Below are 19789 nucleotides of genomic sequence, written 5' to 3'. Positions count from 1 at the left end.
ATCCCATATGGTCCCCTGAGCACCGCCAGGAGTAAGTCCTGAGTGCAGAGCCAAGAGTAACCCCTGTGCATTTCCAGGTGTGACCCAAAAAGAAAAAAAATCTTACTCCTGACTCGGTGCTCAGCAATCTGGACTGGGTTCAAGGAACTCTCTGGAGTCCTAAGGATGAAACCTGGTTCAGCTACTTCCTGCTAGACTATGTCTCTGAGTCCTGATAATTGTTTACATAGCACTGAACTTCCAGTGCTGGAGTAGCTTCAACTGTTCCTGTTCTAATCGAGGAGTAATCTAGAAACTAAGTGAAACATGTGGACTAGAATGGAGGTCAGGGATTGGCGAAAAATGGGAATTATTCATGCAAGCAATATTCCTGTGTGTGTGTATGTGAGTGAGTGTGTGTTCATAGCCACTGGTGCTCCCAAGATACTCTACCTCTGTGCTCAGCAACTCTTCAAACAGTGCTCAAGATCAACACTGCAGTGAATTGGACTGGGACTTAACATCATGAACAGAAGGTACGTTCGCTGCCGTGCAGCTTCGTAGTCTTTTTGTAGTTAGTAGCACTGTCCTCCTGTTGCTCATCGATTTGCTCGAGCGGGCCCAGTAACGTCTCCATTGTGAGACTTGTTGTTACTGTGTTTGGCATATCGAATATGTCACAGGTAGCTTGCCAGGCTTTGCCGTGTGGGCGAGATACTCTTGTTAGCTTGCCGGGCTGTAGCTTAGTAGTAGAAGGATTATCCAGTAGGAGTTACATTTTTTAATATTTGAACCATGGAGAAGAACAATTGTTCATGGGGTGTGTGGGAGAGAGTGTCTTTTTCAGAAGTGCTGAGCTATCCTTTGACTATGATAATTTGATGTGCTATAGCAAGAATATAAAATTTAGTTAGTTTAGGTAAAGGTAAAGGTAAAGGCCCTCCCGTTGATCGTCGATTTGCTCGAGCGGGCCCAGTAACGTCTCCATTGGAGACTTTGTTGTTACTGTGTCTGGCATATCCAATACTCTCGGTAGCTTGCCGGGCTCTCCGAGAGGGGCGGAGGAATCGAACTCGGGTCGGCCATGTTGGCTGCGTGCAAGGCAGACGCCCTACCCGCTGTGCTATCGTTTACTTTTTCTTTGCTTTTTGGGTCACACCCGGCAGTGCGCAGGGGTCACTCCTGGCTCATGCACTCAGGAATTACTCCTGGTAGTGCTTGGGGGACCATATGGGATGCTGGGAATCGAACCTGGGTTGGCCATGTTGGTTGCATGCAAGGCAAATGCCTTACCCCCTGTGCTATCGCTCCAGCCCCTAGAAGTTTACTTTTTTAGTTACCAGAGCTATCCCATAAGTGTACTGAATTTCCTGTAACTACTCCACTGGGATGCAGCCAGTCAGGGAGTGCAAATAGGAACAATGGGTGTAGGATAACATTAATTTGTCCTTTCTCCCTTGCCACAGGAGCTTAGGTTTATCAGGTTATACACACCACAGTGCTCCCGGTCACTTCCATTTCTCTGTGCTTATCTGTAACTTCTCTGTGCTCTCTTCCCCAACCAGTCTGTCACCTTTTCCCCCTAATCAGAGTCTATCAACTTGTAAGGTCAGATCCTTCTAAGGACACTTAACTTGTATTGTAAGTTAAATATTGCCTTTCTCCTCTCCTTATGTCTTTTGAATAGTTTACTTTAAAGTAATGTCCTATTGCTTTGAAAACACTGGAAGACAGTTAATATGCTTTGTAACTTTGGAGTTAACTGACTTCAAATAATATTCATTCCTGGTCATCTGCTTTCTCGACTTAAGCCTCAGTTCCCCTTAGCTCCTAGCACCACAAAAGCAGGGTCCCGATGAGGGACTGAATGGACCCAGGGCAAGCTGTGAGCTACCCTGGCATCAAAACGGGCCAAACCAAAGCACCACAATACTTAACTATAAGTTAAGAGCATGGTCATAGACAAATTCTGTCATGATCCAAAAAGTAACAACGAGATTAGGATCCTGCTAGAGTTAGGAAAGACTAATCTGACCTGAGCACTATAGTCTGAGATCTATAGGGAGAAGGCCCAGGAGAGCAACCCATAACCTTACCCCACAGTATCTTTTACTGTGTCCATACAAAATGACTAATATTATGAATATGTGATATATAACATGGGCTGGAGCAATAGCACAGTGGTAGGGTGTTTGCCTTGCATGCAGCCAGTCCGGCCGAGCCGGGTTCGATTCCTCTACCCCTCTCGGATAGCCCGGCAAGCTACCGAGAGTATCTCACCCGCATGGCAAAGCCTGGCAAGTTACCCGTGACATATTCAATATGCCAAACACAGTAACAAGTCTCAAAATGGTGATGTTTCTGGGCCCGCTTGAGCAAATTGATGAACAACGGGAGGACAGTGTTTGTTTTTTGTTTGTGATATATAACATACATGTAACTAATATATGTTTGTTGGACCAAGGGAAGGAGAAACATCCATAAATGGAATTTTGCTTTTGGTAGGGAAGTCTTACCGAATGAGAATAAAAGAAGCTTCCCCTGAGGTAAGGACTTTACCTCTGTTGATTATGTGACCACCCCTATGTGCAATTTTACCCCAACCCCTCATGCTTTGGGATTTAACTAAAGCTGTAAGAGTGAGTGGGCTGGGGGAGGCAGAAGCAGAAGGAGAATCAGAGGAAAATGGAGATGAGACTGGAATAAACTGCAATTGCTACCAACCAGCCTGGCCCTAGTTCTTTCCTTCGTTCGCCCATCATCATCGGCCTCCCGGTGGTGGGGTAAGCAGCCCGGGACCACTGAACGCAGGCATCAAGGAGAGAGAGCAACCGCGGCCCTTCATATTTTATTTTTTGAATACACAATGGGTTAGGACCCCCAAAAGTGAGGTGGTTAAAGATCAATAGTTGATTGCTTTGTGTAATCACTTTTTGTTCTTTCTGTAATTATGCTTGCTTTGATATGTTTACATAAATTTACCAGGTAGTAGGACATGGACCTGCTGAAGTTAAAAACTAGTTTTGTGGATGCTTATTAAAAGAACAGGTACACCAGGAAGCAGTTTTTCCTGACCAAAAGCCTGTGCTTCTGCAGGGAGGCTGCTGCTCTTGCCTAGAGGGACAGCCCACCAGCTGGTGTGAATACACTCCTCCAAAACTCATTCTCTTGATATCTCTGGTGGTCTTTTTTGCTTTTGGGTCACACCCAACGATGCACAGGGGTTACTCCTGGCTCTGCACTCAGGAATTGCTCCTGGTGGTGCTCTGGGGACCATATGGGATGCTAGAACTCGAATCCGGGTTGGCAGCGTGCAAGGCAAATGCCCTACCTGCTGTGCTATTGCTTCAGCCCCTCTGGTGGTCTTTTAATTGTAACACCACAAAATTTGTGGCTGATTCAGGATTTGATGGTGTGGGAACCCAGCACCCCATTTCCTGGGGACGCTACAGAGGTTCTACAAAGGACCATTTTGCCATTGCTTTGTTCAAACCTTTGCCCGCTTGCCCCTGGTGTTTGCAGAACTGCTGGCCAAAAATCTCTCAGATTTGGCTATCAAAAGTCCGCTGTTCCTCCTGGGAATATATCCCAGAGAGGCAAAAAAGTATGGTCGAAGTGACATCTGCACTTGTTTGTTCATTGCAGCACTGTTTACAATAGCTAGAATCTGGAAAAAACCTGAGTGCCTGAGAACAGATGACTGGTTAAAGAAACTTTGGTACATCTACACAATGGAGTACTATGCAGCTGTTAGAAAAGATGAAGTCATGAAATTCATATACAAATGGTACTACATGGAAAGTATCATGCTAAGCGAAATGAGTCAGAAAGAAAGGGACAGACATAGAAAGATTGCATTCATCTGGGGAACATAAAGTAACAAAATAGGAGACTACACCCAAGAATAGCCGATATAAGTACCAGGAGGATTACTCCATGGCTTTGAGGACAGCAGCACATGCTAAGGGAAAAGGCAGCTCAGATAGAGAAGGGAGCACCAAATAAAGGGTGTTGGGAGGTTCCTCTCAGGATGGGAAATGTGTGATGAGAGTAGACTATAGACCAAACAAGATTGCCACTCAATGTCTCTTTTGCAAACCACAGCACTGAAAAGGAGAGAGATAACAAAAGGGAATGCCCTACCACAGAGGCAGGGTGGGATGGGGGGATGGGGGGTGGGAGGGATACTGGGACTGGTGGTGGTGGAGAATGGGCACTGGTGGAGGGATGGGTATTCCATCATTGTATAACTGAAACCCAAGCACAAAAATTTGTAAATCTACAACTGTAACTCAGGGTGTTTCACTAATAAAAATTTAAGAAAAAAAAAGTCTGCTGTTCTCACTGGGGAGTCCCTGATGATCTTCTCTTTGGGCCTGTCACTGTCTGGGACTCTGTGGAAGGCTGGGCACTGTGCTACTGCCCCATCAAGCCCGGGGGTGAGACATCGCCATAGACAACTGGGGCCATTTAAAACAGCACAAGCACATTACTCTCAGGATCAGTGAGGTTTTTGTTCTTTCGGTTTTCTTGTTTGTATTTATTTGGGGAGGGGACACACCAAGCACTGCTCAGGGATGATGCCTTGTGGTACTATCACTAGGGCCCATAAACCAGTTCTTGATACACTTACTACTTGTGCTTACTTTCTATAGAAGGAAAAAAATCACAGTATTTGATCCCTTGATCACTTGATCACTTGATCCCCCGTTATTCATCGATTTACTCGAGCGGGTGCCAGTAACGTCTCCATTCATCCCTGTTGCGTGCTAGCGTAGCCCAATGGCATCTGTTTGTTCTAGGAACATGCAGAGCCTCAAACCGATCACTCAGGGTCTTGACGAAGAAGTCTGACCATCTTGTAGGTGGGCGTCCACGCGATCTTTTGATGTCCTGTGGAATCCAGTCAGTAATGGCTCTAGTCCAGTGGTTGTCTGTAAACCTCATTACGTGTCCAGCCCATCTGATTTTTGATGCCTAGCCAAATGAGACAGCGTCCCTGATTCTTGAGCGTTGACGGAGACCAGAACTCCGGATTCTATCTCTCATTTGAGTGAATTGTGATATTCCAAGCATAGCTCTTTCGATTCTCTTTGAGAGACCCAAATAGCGTTCTCATCCTGTTTTTGTAGGGCCCAGGTCTCTGAGGCATATGTTAATGCAGGAAGAACAGTGGAATCGAAGAGATGTGCTCGGAGCTGGAGGTTCTTTGTCCTCTTAGTTATTTCTTCAACGCTCTTGAAGGCATTCCAAGCCGCTCTCTTCCTCCTGCGCAACTCAGGTGCCAGGTCATTCATCATGTTGATTTCTCGACCTAGGTATATATAACTGTTGCATTCGGAGATGGTGGTTCCGTTGAGAGCGAATGGAGCGTCAGGAATGAGGCTGTTTCTCATAAACATGGTCTTCGTAAGATTCAGTATTTGATATGAAAAAATAATAGAATTTTTTTAGGTTTTCAACGCACTGATTTCAGCACTCAGTGTGGCTAAGGGCCCTCTATTCTTAGTTTAGGCTCTGGACTTTCTCCCTTTGGTGTCCATGGATCATAGATTTGGTGGCAGGGATGGAGGCTGACCCCCACTTCAAAGGCACATGATTGGTGCACACGATTTGGCTATTCTGCCAAAATAATATTTGAATATATAAATCCTACCAGCTAACTCATATTCGTTGACCCTGTTCCCAGATCAAATTGCAGCAATGCCAAATCCTGAAGCCATGGTTTGAGTTCTGAAAATAATCACAAAAAGCAAGAATTAGTCCAATGGCATCTGGTTGAATAGGCCGAGCAGGTGGAGGACATCTCTGTGATTCTCACAGTCCAAACAGCCCCACAGCAATTGGAAGATCCTTTGGGAGGATGCTGTGAGGAGCTTTCTTTAACACCACATCTGGTGATATTTGGGAGATTATATGGGATTCTGGGGATCAAACCCAGGTCAGTCTCATGCAAGGAAATGGCCCTACCCTCTGTACTATTGCTGTGGCCTAAACTAGCTTATGGGCACAGCCATTCACTATATAAACATAATGATGAAAGAATAATTCTTCTTTTTTTATTCCCCTTGGTTTTTAGTTATTTTTTATTTATTTATTTATTTTTAGTGAAACACCATGAGGTACAGTTATAGACTTACAAACTTTTGTGCTTGGGTTTCAGTTATACAATGATCAAGTACCCATCCCTCCACCAATGCCCATCCTCCACCATCGCGGGTCCCAGCATCCCTCCCATCCCCCCGTCCCCCCCATCCCACTCTGCCTCTGTGGCAGGGCATTCCCCCTTGTTCTCTCTCTCTTCTTTTGGGTACTGTGTTTTGCAAGAGAGGCATTGAGTGGCAATCATGTTTGGTCTATAGTCTACTTTCAGCATGTTTCTCCCACTCTGGGAGGATCCTCCCAACACCCTTTATTTGGTGCTCTCTTCTCTATCTGATCTTCCTTTTCCCCTAGCACATGTGGCTGCCCTCCAAGTCATGGAGCAAAATTCCTGGTACTAATCTCAGCCACTCCTGGGTGTTATTCTCCCATTTTTTTGCTTTATGTTCCCCAGATGAATGCAATCTTTCTGTGTCTATCCCGCTCTTTCTGACTCATTTCGCTTAACATGATACTTTCCATGTAGTACCACTTGTATGTCAATTTCACGACTTCATCTTTTCTAACAGCTACATAATACTCCATTGTATAAATGTACCAAAGTTTGAAAGAATAATTCTTATTGGGACAGAGAGAGACCAGCAGTTGGCCATCTGCCTTGCATAAGGCTGACATAGGCTGATCCCTGAGCACTGCCAAAAGCAACCCCTGAGAACTGCCAGGAATAACATCTCAGCAACATCAGGCCCCAAGACAAAACATAAATACATTTTTTAGTATACTCAAAAAGCATGCCAGTGATCTGAAGGCGATGATAATCATGGTGACAGAGTGGTTCAGCTGCTCCTGAAAAGGGCACCTCACTTTGCAGGCTGTGTAGCCAGGCTGGTAAGAAAACAAAGTGCAGATCATTCCATGATAGACAGTCCAGGGGAGTGAAGAGCACTGTGAGTGAGGCACAGACGCTTGATCCAGGAACCCAAGGCCCCTGCGGTCAGCAGCGCATTTCACTTATGATCAGGGCACCCAATACTGCCCAGGCCCAAGCCAGGGAGGATCCTCAGATACTCAGCTGCAACCACACCTCTCCTCCCAGGCCTCAGGGCTCCTCCTCTATCAGGCTGTACCCTGGAAATCCCTGAACCCCACAGATATAGAGGCATCCATTAGTGACAAGGAAAAGGTGACAGGCCAACCCCATGAGTCCCTGGTCACAATCACAATCACAACCGTCCTGTTATTCGTCGATTGCCTCGAGCAGGCCCCAGTAATGTCTCCTTCGCCCTAGCCCTGGGATTTTTTTAAAAAGTGCCATATTCAAGGCTCTTTCAGAGTTAGGAGAATGAGACCCTTCATTGTTACTGGTATTTGGCATATTGGGTACGCCACGGGGAGTTTGCCAGACTCTGCCGTGTGGGCAGTTTACATTCGGTAGCCTGCCAGTTTGTCCAAAGTCTCTGAGTCTTGGCCATTGATGGGATTACACAGCGCCAGGGGGCCAGTTGGTGGGTGTGACCCCCGCCTACTGGAATTTGGAGGATCTGGGTGGAGGATGCTCAGCCCCGATCTGAATAGGCTTGGAGATCTCAGCCCCGGGACCCGCGTGCCTTTGTTCCTCTGCAGGTACCTTCATGTGTGTGCCTGAGTCTCCTGCCCCCGCGCCTGGCTGTCCTCGCTGGGGCCCCTTGGAGGGGAGCGGGTTGAGTTTTCCTCCCCGCCCCGACCAGGGTTCTGGCAGTCAAAGACCTCCAGAACCAGCCACCACCATGCTGAGACCACTCTCTGCACACATGAAGGTACTGGCAGAGGAACAAAGGCATGCGGGTCCCGGGGCTGAGATCTTCAAGCCTACTCGGATCGGGGCTGAGCATCCTCCACCCAGATCCTCCAAATTCCAGTAGGCGGGGGTCACACCCACCAACTGAGTCCCTGGTAAAGCTGCCAAAATTAAAGACACAAATACAGAATCTCCATTTTTGCTGCCTTGCGTGCATCTGGTCCAATCTGATCCCTGGAATCCCATATGGTCCCTCAAGCATAGGCCAATTGTGATTACTGCATCCAGAACCCGCAGTCATTCCTGAGTGCTGAATAACACTGGTCTGTTCTTTCTCCCTCACCTCAGGGAGCTTAGGTTTATTGGGTTACACCCATCACAGTGCTCCAGAGGCACACCGGTTCCTCTGTATTTATCTTTAATTTCTCCTTTGTGCTCTGCTTCCTCTTGTAAATCAGACCCTGTGACTTGCAAAGTCAGATTTGTCTGAGGACTCTGGATTTTGTAGATTCAATTGAAATATTGCTTTTCTCTTTCTTTTATGTCCTTTCATAGTTTGCTCTAGAGCAATGTCCTTTTATATATGACACAGAAAGACAGTGAATGCTGTCCTGTTTCAATGCCAGGGTAGCTCACAGCTTGCCCTGGGTCTATCGAGTCCCTTTGTAGGGACCCTGCTTTTGGAGTGCTAGGAACTAAGGCCAAATGAGGCTTCAGTAAATATAACAGATGCCCAGGAGTAAATATTATTCGCAGTCAATAAATCCCCAAGTTATAAAAGCAAAGCATTAGCTGTCTTTCCATGTCTATACAAAAAGGACATTACTCTAAAGTAAATTGTGCAAAGGACATAAGGGAAAGAGAAAAGAAATATTTCTCTTACAAATACAAATCCAGTGATCTCTGAAGAATTTAATTTTACAAATTACAAGTTCTGGTTAGGGGAAATGAGTGATTAACAGATAGGGAAAGCAGAGCACAGAGAAGTTAAAGATGAATACCGAGGAAATGGGAGTGCTTCTGGAGCCCTGTGATGGGTATTATTCAATAAACTCAAGCTCCTTGTGGGTCAAGGAGAAAGGACAAACCAACGTTATCTTACACTCTGTGCTATCTTTCTGGTCAGCAGAAAAATGCTTTTACTCCAGGTAAAGTCCAGAAAGTTGTCAAGTTAGATGTCCTTTTTCCTATTAAATACACAACTTTCTTATTTGGGTGCTTTTGTTTTGGGGCCACACAGAGCAGTGTTCCATGCTTACACCTGACTTTGTACTCACGAATCACTCCTGAGCATGGGGGACCATGAGGGATATGGGGGATTAAACCAGGCTTAGCCATGTGTAAGGCAAGTGTCGTCCTCTATGTGCTATCACTCTGGTCCCAGGAACTATTTTTTTATCAGTTTCACTAATTTCTGTTTAGATATTATAACATTTTCAGTTAGAGTGGACCCAAGGGACCAGAGAGATAGGATAGCAGGTCATCTGCTTGCCTTGCCTTCCCTGAAAGCGATGGACAATCTAGATCCCAACTCGAGACTGTGCCCCTTGCAAAGGAAGGAGCATCTGGCAGTGGCTTTTTGAGTCCGTCTGTGAGCTGGTGCCTGAGTATGTGGCCACTCAGGACATTTCTGTTGAAAAATGAGGGACTTCCATTCGGGACTCCAGGGGGGTGTCCTCATGGCTCTGACTTCTCCTCCAGGTCTTTGTTGTCAGAGCTTCCTGCTGATCCTGGGGTAATACAGGGTTGGAGACAATACTGGCATGCCATCTGACACACTGTCCCCAGGTAAGAGGAGAGTGACAAGATGATATGATGTAGTGACAGGAGCACACAGGCATCCAGGTCTTCTGTTGTCTTCTATTTATTTATTTATTTATTTTTTGCTTTTTGGGTCACACTCGACGATGCACAGGGGTCACTCCTGGCTCTACACTCAGGAGTTACTCCTGGCGGTGCCCAGGGGACCATATGGGATGCTGGGAATCGAACCCGGGTCTGTCGGCCGTGTGCAAGGCAAATGCCCTACCCGCTGTGCTATTGCTCCAGCCCCTGTTGTCTTCTTTTTAAATATAGAAGTACTGCTATTTATTTATTCAGCCACTGATTAAGCTGATAGAAGTGGGCATAAACTCCACGTTACTTTTATTTTTGAAAATGTTTTAATTGAATATCTGTGAGATAGGTCATTACCAAGCTGTTCATAATTGGGTTTCAGTCACACAATGATGCAGCCCTCATCCCGCCACCAGTATATATTTCCCACCGTGATGTTCTGTTTCCCTCCACCATCCTCCAAGACCTCAACTCCTCCCCTGCCCCAGTCTCCCTCTATGGGAGGTACTTTTCTTCTTGCTCTCGCTCTCTCCTTTTCCTTTTGTGCATTACGATTTGCAATACAGGTACTAAAACGTCGTGCTTTTTGTTCAGGGCATACGGTATTTTTATCGGGATGGTAAGTTTGGAGGAGCTTTTTAACTGGATGGCAGTTTTGGGGTGTGGATATGACCGTTCAGGCTTCCAGAAATAGAGAGAGGTGGGGGAAGTAGTCCATCCTGACCCCAGTAAGCCTGGAGATTTCAGCCACAAAACAAACATACCATAATTTCCATACTTTATGTCTCAGTGAGGTCTGTCCTGAGATGGTGAAGTAAGGCGGGGGGGTACGGTGGCGATTTTGTATCGCTGGAGCAAGTGGATGCCAGGGGCTCTTCTTGGGTAGGCACCAGGCTGACCCGCCCCCCTTTGATTTATCCCAGTATGCAATGCATAGGTTCAAGATTAACTGTAGATTTTGATCTCTTTCGAGCTTTATTTATGTGTTTCTGAAATAAGGCCAATAAATGAGCTTGTATAGCTGAGTTGAAGGTGGTTTGTGGGTACCTAACTTTTGGTCATTTAATTTCTTGGTGGGCTGGAGCTATAGCAAGTAGGGAGAGTGTTTGCCTTGCACGCGGCTGACCTGGGATGACCCGGATTTGATTCCTCCGCCCCTCTTGGAGAGCCAGGCAAGCTACCCAGAGTATCCTGCCTGTATGGCAGAGCCTGTCAAGCTCCCTGTGATGTATTCGATATGCCAAAAACAGTAACAAGTCTCACAATGGAGACATTACTGGTGCCCACTTGAGCAAATCGATGAACAATGGGACGACAGTGATACAGTGCTAATTTCTTGGTAAACTTGGTCCCAAGTTGTTGGGGTCTGGCCAAAGGCACAGCAGCAATTTTTGGCTATCAGGAAGTCTGAAGCACAATCAAGCTGCACTTGCCCCATGGATACAGGTTGACCTGTTGGTCAAGCACCGCATCCCCAGGGCTTTCTGTACTGAGTTGTTTCCCATCTCCCTCATTTGACTAGTATTAGGGTGGGGGGAACCACCGAATTTTGCCTTTGGAAGCAGTAAAATCCCAACAATCTAGTCATCACCGGAATGGTAAAAACTATTGGACTCTACCTAAAAGATCAAGCAAGGTTACAAAATGACCAGTATGGTTTGCTTCCTGTTAGCTCAATGTGTGTCTCCGCTGTTAGGATTGGTTCTTTCACTGGGATTTATTGAAGTCTATTTTCTGTTTTGGGTCCACACCTTGCACCTTGCAGGCATCAAGTTCCCTAGGTCACCATTTGGGATGCCAGGGGTGGAACTCAGGTCAACCAAATTCAACTGCGCCCTGGGGTTTTCCTTGTAGACAGAGTCCAGTGCTCACATGCTGTCAAGAGGTAGAGCACTGATGAGACAGTGCTGATATTCTTACCAGCTTTGCTCCTGATCCAGTGTCTATACAGCTCTCTGAAAAACATTTGAGCCAAGGGGACCCTCCCATCCTTTCAAAGAACCAGCAAATGGCTTTTTATGCACAGTAAAGTTCACTTAAACTATACCCAACCCACCCTATTAAAGATCCCCTACTGGGGCCATTTTCTAAAGATGATACTTTTCAGGAATATTTATCTTACTGCTTCTGTAAACTTAAGAAAACCCTAAATAGAAGTGCATAGATGCTCTAGAGGGTAAGGTGCTAGTTTGCACATGGCTGACCAGGATTCCAAGCCCAGTACCTCATAAGGTTTCCTGAATCCCCCCAATATGGACACCATAGCTCAAAGGCAGAAGGAAGACCTGAACACAGCGGGGCTTGGCTCTCCAGAAAATAAAGAGGTCTTGAAGTATGAAGGTTTGACTGTTTTTCCAATTTCAAAATATTCACTGTAGCACCAGGTTGATCTCTGCCATAAAGCCCCACAACCCAAGGCCTCTCAGCCAATCCAGAGCCAGAGAAAAGAATGAGACAGTGGTGCACCTTGACAGCCCAAGCAAGGTACGGTTTTATTATCTGTTTATTAATTCTTCTTCAGTCACCTTCCTTCTGGCTTCCATCACCAAGACCCATTATTTACAAGTTAACATACATGTTAAGTTCACAAGGGCACAGCTACAACCCAGGTAATAATTGGCAAGCATCTGTCTCTCATAGAGCTGACATCACAGGAAGCCTCTCATGTGCTACCAGGATTATTTCCGTCCTGGCTGCACTTTGTAGACTGCCCCTACACCACTTGTCCAAACTGAGGTGGCCTGTTCTGACTACAGGGATCAAGTCATTCAGTATGAATTTTGTATGTCCTGAGGCCTGAGAACACAAAGGACTTCCCACATCCTTTATATGTTTACGGTTTCTCTTCATTGTGAATTCTCCTATGTACACTAAGTCTTGAGGATCTGGTAAAAGCCTTCCCACACTCCTGACATAGATGAGCCTTCTCTACAATATAAGTTTTCATATGCAGAGTAAGGGCTGAGGATTGACTAGAGGCCTTTCACATGCCTTGCATTCACGGAGTTTCTCTCCAGTATGAATTTTCCTATGGAGAGTGAGGCTGAGGGCAGAGTGGAGGTTTTCAGAGTGAAGTGACATCATGGGAAGTTTGTCATATGCTACCACGATTGTTTCCTTCTTGTCTGTTCATTGTAGCACCACTGATCCCTATGTCGGCCAAAGGAAACTTGTTTTACTGAGGGGGCCTATTCTGACCTTGAGGATTATTAGAGAATCAAGTCATCCAGTATGAATTTTATGATGTTTACTAAGGCTTGAAGAGAACACGAAGGCCTTCCCACACTCTTTACATACATAAGATTTCACTCCGGTATGCATTTTCATGTGCGTAGTAAGGCCTGAGTGCAGAGTGAAGGATTTCCCACATGTCTGACATTGATGAGGTTTATCTTCACTATGAATTTTTCTGTGCTTATTCAGGTTCCGAATTTCAGAGAAAGTCTTCCCGCATTCCTTACACACGTAAGGTTTCTCTCCGGTATGAATTTTCCTATGGCTACGAAGGCTTGAGGAATGACGGTAAGACTTCCCACATTCCTCACACACAAAAGCTTTCTCTCCAGTATGAAATTTCCTGTGCTGACGAAGGCTGGAGGTACTAATGAAGGCCTTCCCACATTCTTTACATACATAGGGTTTCTCTCCCGTGTGAATTCTCCTGTGTATAGTAAGTATTGAGAATCTGCTAAAGGCCTTCCCACACTCATGACATATATATAGATTCTCTCCAGTGTGAGTTTTGATATGCATAGTAAGGGCGGTGGATCGAGTGAAGGCCTTCCCACATTCCTTACATTTGTGAGGTTTCTCTGCAATATGAGTTTGCATATGCAGAGTAAGACCTGAGTACGTAGTGAAGGCCTTCCCGCATGTCTGGCATTGATACGGTTTCTTTTCATTATGAATTTTCTTGTGCTTGGTAAGGTACCCATATTGAGAGAAAGCCTCCCCACATTCCTTACAAACGTAAGGTTTCTCTCCAGTATGAATCTTCCTATGACTACGGAGGCTTGAGGAATGACAATATGCCTTCCCACATTCCTCACACACAAAAGGTTTCTCTCCAGTATGAAGTCTCCGATGCTGAAGAAGGCTGTAAGTGCTAATGAAGGCATCCCCACATTCCTTACAAACATAAGGTTTCTCTCCCGTATGAATTCTCCTGTGTACAGTAAGTCTTGAGAACCTACTAAAGGCCATACCACACTCCTGACATATGTAAGGCTTCTCTCCAGTGTGAGTTTTCACATGCACAGTCAGGGCTGAGGATCGAGTGAAGGCCTTTCCACATGCCTCACATTTATGAGGTTTCTCTCCAGTATGAATTTTTCTGTGTACAGAGAGGTAAGCAAATAGAGCGAAAGCCTTCCCACATACCTTACAGATATGAGGTTTCTCTTTATTATGAATCTCCCTATGACTAATAAGGCGTGAGGGGTAGCTGAAAGCTTTCCCACAGTCCTCACATATATATGGCTTCTGTCCTGTATGAACTTTCCCATGACTCAAAAGGTTTGAGTAATGAGCGAAGGCCTTCCCACATTTCTTACATATATACGATTTCTCTTCATTGTGCGTTTTCTGGTGCATAGAACAGCTTGAATAATAGGCAAAGACCTTCCCACAGTCCTTACATGAATAAGATTTGTCTCCTGTGTGAATTTTCCGATGCACAGAAAGGCTGGCGAAATGAAGAAAGGCCTTTCCACAGTCAGTGCACAAATAAGGTTTCTCTTCACTATGAATATTCTTGTGTAAACTGAGGCTTGAGGGTTGGGTAAAGGCCTTCCCATTCTCTTTACATACAGACGGTTTCTCTACCGTTTGAACTCTCCTCTGTATAATAGGGTGTGAGGAATGATGGAGGGGCTGCCCACACTCTTTCCAAGTACTCGGCTTCTCTCCTTTATGGACATTCACAGAGTCAATCCTTGGACTCAATGTTTGTCTTTGCTGTTGACATTTCTGGAAATTCTGTCCACTGTGGGTTTCTATGGGAACCTCATGGTGCCTAGAACACGGGAAAGTTCCCCCACACTCTTCACACTTGAATGAGTTCTGTTCATGGTGACTTTGCTTGTGGGCCTGTCGGTGTGAGGGACTTGCTATAAACAGTGCTCCTCTCTCACAGTCCAGGGGCTGTAGCACTGGGGGATTTTGTGTCCATGGATTGAGCGGAACATATTTGGAGGAGCTTTTCCCAGGGGAGGGCTTCTTTGGAGGTAGGAAGCTCTTTTCAATCTGATCACCCTCAGAAGACATCTTAACTGTCTTGGCATCCCCATGGGGCTGAGGGCAGGACTGCTCACTCAAGACTTTGTCACACTGTGCTGGGTCTGAGACATTCCACTGGGGCTGGCTGATTCCCTGTAGAATAAGGATTACAATTACTGCTCTAGTCCTTAAGAGTCTTTATGTCTAAAGAAATCAAGCCCTCAGGGTTGGTTTCTAACGTGTCCACCACACTAATGCAATTCCCGACAGATAGGTGGCGTTTCCGTGGAATGACCTAAGTATCTGGCAAGAAGGATGCACAAAATTGAAGGCCGCGAGTCATTCAGCTTGAAAAGTTTTTCTCAACTCAATCCACCAATGAACAGATGCATTAAATGGATATAAGGCCCTCTGTGAAACAATGAATTATTAGTTTCGAGCAAAATAAAATACACCTGTGTGTGGGCTCAGTTCTAGCTCACTGTGGAGCCCATGATGCATGTGTGAAGACAACACTGCATCCTTACACAGCCAAGATGGACCACAGGGCCACTGAAAACATCTCACCACAAGAGGATTTCTCTCCAGGATCAATGACTTTTTGTTCTTTTTGTTTTGTAGTTTGTATTTATTTTGAGGGTGGCCATACTGAGAGGTGCTCACGGATTACTGTGGTGGATTTCTGGGGACATTTTAGGTCTGGGGATGTAGCCCTGGTTTCCGTTCCCATACACAAGTGCCTTTTCCACTGCACCATCACCAGGGCCGACAAATGAAAGATCACAGTATTTCTTTAGTATTAAAAAAGAGGCTGCGGGCTGGAGCGATAGTACAGCAGGGAGGGCATTTGCTTAGCACACAGTCAACCTGTAGGATCCCCTGTGGTTCCCTAAGCAGCGCTAAGAATCTTTCCTGAGTGCAGAGCCAGGAGTAATCCCTGAGCATCTCCGGGTGTGACCCAAAAAGGGGGGAAAAAAAGAGGCCAGAGTGATAGTATAGCTGGAACTGCATTTGCATTGCTTCTGGTGGACCTGGATTTGATCCCCGGCATACAATATGGTCCACTGAGCACTGCCAGGAGCAATTTGTGAGTAACCAGGAGTAACCCCTGAATATTGCTGGGTGAGACCTAAAAAACAATAATAATAATAATAATAATAGCAACAACAACAACACCAGCACTAAGATTTCTTTAAGTTTAAAAATGAATGATTCTAGGGGCTGGAGAGAAAACACAGCGGGTAGGGCGTTTGCCTTGCACGCGGCCAACCCAGGTTTGATTCCCAGCATCCCATATGGTCCCCTGAGCACCGCCAGGGGTAATTCCTGAGCGCAGAGCCAGGAGGAACCCCTGTGCATTGCCAGGTGTGACCCAAAAAGAAAAAAAAAAATGAATGATTCTAGCACCGAGTGGGGCTAAGGGCCCTCTACTCCCAGCATTAGGCTCCAAATTTCCTCCCTGTGATTCCCAGACAGATGATGAAGTGGAATGTGGGAGTGGATGGAACCCGGACTCCCACCTTTCAAGTCACATGCTTGGTCCACTAACCTCTTCAGTCTACACAATAATAATTATATTTAACGTGTGAATCTTACCAGCTCACTCGTATTCGGTGATCCTGTTCCCAAATCAAACTGCAGCCATGCCACATCCTGAAGCTGTGGTTTGAGATCTGAAATCAATCACAACATGCAGTGGAAGAATTCATTAAATGGAATGTAGCTGGATGAGGCTGGGCAGGTGGCAAGACATCTCTATGGATCTCACCGTCCAAACAGGAAACAGCAAAGGGAAGGTCCTTTCAGGGATCACTATGAGCACCTTGGCAATCCCCAAATTCATTTTATAAGTTTTGTTTTCTTTTTTTGCTTTTTTTGCTTTTTGGGTCACACCCGGTGATGCACAGAGGTTACTCCTGGCTCTGCACTCAGGAATTATTCCTGGCTGGGCTCAGGGGACCATATAGGATGCTGGGAATCAAATTCAGGTTGGCCATGTGCAAGGCAATCACCCTACCCGCTGTGCTATCGCTCCAGCCCCCTAGGCCCCCTAGGTTTTGTTTTCTGTCCAGACCTGGTGATGCCCAGGGAACCTGGGCCAGCCACATGCAAAGCAAGCAATCTCCTGCTCAAATTGGCTTTGTTATGAGCTCCCTCTCTCATTCCCTATTTAAATATAAAAACAAAAAATATTTCTTAGTGGGTCAGTGTGGGAAGCCAAGAACCCTGTCATAGACCCTGGCCGTGGTTCCCATGTTAGGAACTGCTTGGGACAGACATTGGTGACAGTCTCCCAGGACTTCCTGACCTCAGCAGATACCTGATCTATAGCCACATACATCAGGCTGACAGTTATCTTATCTGGCCTTATCTATAGTGACCTCCTATACAAATGTATAGCTCAGGATGCATCTACTGCCATAAGACCCTTTGATGTACAAATGTTTACCTTGAATGGTAGGTAAAGCTCAGGACCCTTTGATATATAAATGTTTACCTAGGTAAAGTTCTTGTTGCTGACCTTACCATGTATGGTTATATTGCTTCTGCTCCTGACTGGGCTGCCCCGGACCCTATATAAACAGCCTGTATCCCTCAATAAAGTCTGTCTCTTTTTCTCTCTGTTTCTAAACTGCACTCTGTCTCTTGTGTCTCGTGTTCATTCGGTTGGTCCCTCCTTGCACCAGCGGATCAATCCCCAGGGCCACCTCCACGGGCCGGAGAGTGGTTAGCGCAATGGTCAGAGAGAGAACAGCAGGTAGGGCATCTGGCTTGCATGAGGCTGACCAGCTGATCCCTGAGCACTGCCCAAAGCAACCCGAGATCTGCCAGGAATAACTGCTGAGCATCACAGGTCCCAAAGACAAAAGAATAGTAAGACTCCTAGTATACTCAAAAACCATGCTAATGACCCAAGGGCAAAAGGAGTGCAGAGTGGGGGTCCAGCAGAAAAGGGTGCCTTGACATTGCCAGTAGCACATCAGCTGCTAAGGCAGAGACAGGGTGGCTGAGGGCTGGAGATGCCATGGACAATTCTACATGCCTGACAGCTGAGAAGAGTAGACAAAGCCAAGAAAGCAAAGCACAGGGTCATTCTGTGACGGACAGTCCAGAGGAGTGAAGGACAGTGTAAGCGTGGCACAGATCTAGAAGTCGGAGGTGGGTCCCTGGGATCAGCACTGTGATTCACACATGCTTAGGAGACTCTCACACTGCCCAGGGAGGGCCCAAGCCAGGGAAGGTCCTCAGACACTCACCTGCACACAAGTCTCTCCTCCCCGGCCTCAGGGCTTCTCCTTCCAACCAAGAAATCAGCACAGGTTTCACTCTATAATTCCCTGCTCTCATAGAGATGAAGGACTGGATTAGTTATAAGGAAAAAGTGACAGTCCAAAAACCTTTGTCCCAAATAAAACCAGGCAAATTACTGAAAAGACAGGCACAGAATTTTCATGTGCTCTAGACTGGTGGTTATCAGAGACATAAGACCCACATTTCAATTTGAGACTGAAAGCAAGTCATGCTGAAGTCTCCCAAGACCCACTGGGGTAAACTCAGGCACTGAGCAATGTCTGTTGCGTGAAAAAACGAACTTTTGGCCGGAGTAAGGGCTTGTGCTGACACACACACACATGGGCTTGATCCTTGGCATCCAGAGGGGCCTGGAGCACTACCAGGAGAAATTCCTGAATATACACCAGGAGTAAATCCTGAGTAATGCTGGGTGTAGCACTCAAACATAATCAAAACAAAAAGAAAAAGGAATGAAGTTGCAGGTCTGGTGCCACAGTACAGCGGGTAAGGACCAGACTTGTAAGATGCTGACCAGGTTAATCCACAGCATTCCCTTGGGCCCGTGAGCACTAGTAGGAGAAATTCTTCAGCTCAGAGCCAGGAGGAATGTGGACTGTATCCCTGAACAAAACCCAAAGCAAAACCAAAAAAAAAAAAAAACCACACTGAAGTGAAGTGTAGAACAGGAAATAAATTAACTTAGTCATGGAAGGATCCATTTAGAGGAACCTGAGTGATAGCACAGTGCCTAGGGCACTTTCTTTGCATGTCGCCAACTGGGTTGATTCTCTGCATACAACTTGGACCCAACAGCCCACCAAGAGTGATTCCTGAAAACAGAACCAGAAGTAAGCCCTGAGCATTACCAGGTGTGGCCCATAACAAAAACAGAAAAATAGAGAGGACCAAGAAACACAGTTATCTGCACAGCTGTCAAACATCCCAATGTTTGGAGTTCATGCCCAATTCAATCAGCTAATCAGTGGCTGAATAAATAGCAGCACTCCTACATTAAAAAAAAAAAAAACCATCCTGATCCATCACAATCATGGCCACTCTTGAACACACAGCCCCTACCCAGCCCCCAGAAGCCTCTATGGATCTGTCCTGGCACGGCTGGACCCACGTGGCTCTCACCGATGACCTGCAAGTGCTGGTAGGTCTCCAGCATCACGTCCCTGTAGAGCTTTCTCTGAGAGGCATCAAGGCACATCCACTCCTCTGGGGTGAAGCTCACAGCCACGTCTGGGAAGGTTACCACGTCCTGAACCGACATACATACAAGGGAGTGAGAATCAGGTCAATCCCCACCCCATTCCCTGGGTGGGGATTGACCTGATGTCCACCTCACTGGGCCCAGAGGGCTCAGGGTCTCTCTCAGGAGGAACCACCCTTGATGTTCTTCTCTCCACATGACATCCTGGGTAACGGGCCCGACAAGTCACTCTAAGGTAGCTGGATTTGATCAAATGTGAGGATACTATACTAGGAGGTTCCTGGAGGTGCCCGCCTTGCATAGAGACACCCCAGGGGCAATTCCAGCACCACTCATCAAGTGAGCACTGCAGAGAGTAAGAACTGACC

At 46.2% G+C, this 19789-nt stretch overlaps 1 protein-coding gene and 1 long non-coding RNA gene across 2 annotated transcripts in view; both read right to left on the bottom strand.

The window, feature by feature from the left end:
- Nucleotides 1–19789, bottom strand: part of LOC130022215 (zinc finger protein 426-like) — a 69372-nt gene that overhangs the window by 40356 nt on the left and 9227 nt on the right. Inside the window, exon 3 of the mRNA XM_056112968.1 lies at nt 19343–19469. Coding sequence (XP_055968943.1) covers nt 19343–19469 — 127 coding nt within the window. The remainder of the gene's footprint in view (nt 1–19342; nt 19470–19789) is intronic.
- Nucleotides 14635–18255, bottom strand: LOC130022140 (uncharacterized). The gene is made up of 3 exons (XR_008792265.1): nt 18169–18255; nt 16508–16584; nt 14635–15064 (listed from the first exon to the last, which is right to left on the bottom strand). It is a non-coding gene; the product is annotated as an uncharacterized LOC130022140 (long non-coding RNA).

Source organism: Sorex fumeus, unplaced genomic scaffold (assembly GCF_029834395.1).
Source record: "Sorex fumeus unplaced genomic scaffold, SorFum_2.1 ptg000019l, whole genome shotgun sequence".
NCBI lineage: Eukaryota > Metazoa > Chordata > Mammalia > Eulipotyphla > Soricidae > Sorex > Sorex fumeus.
Note: the sequence above shows the minus strand (reverse complement) of the source record. Positions and strands in the feature narration are given on the sequence as shown.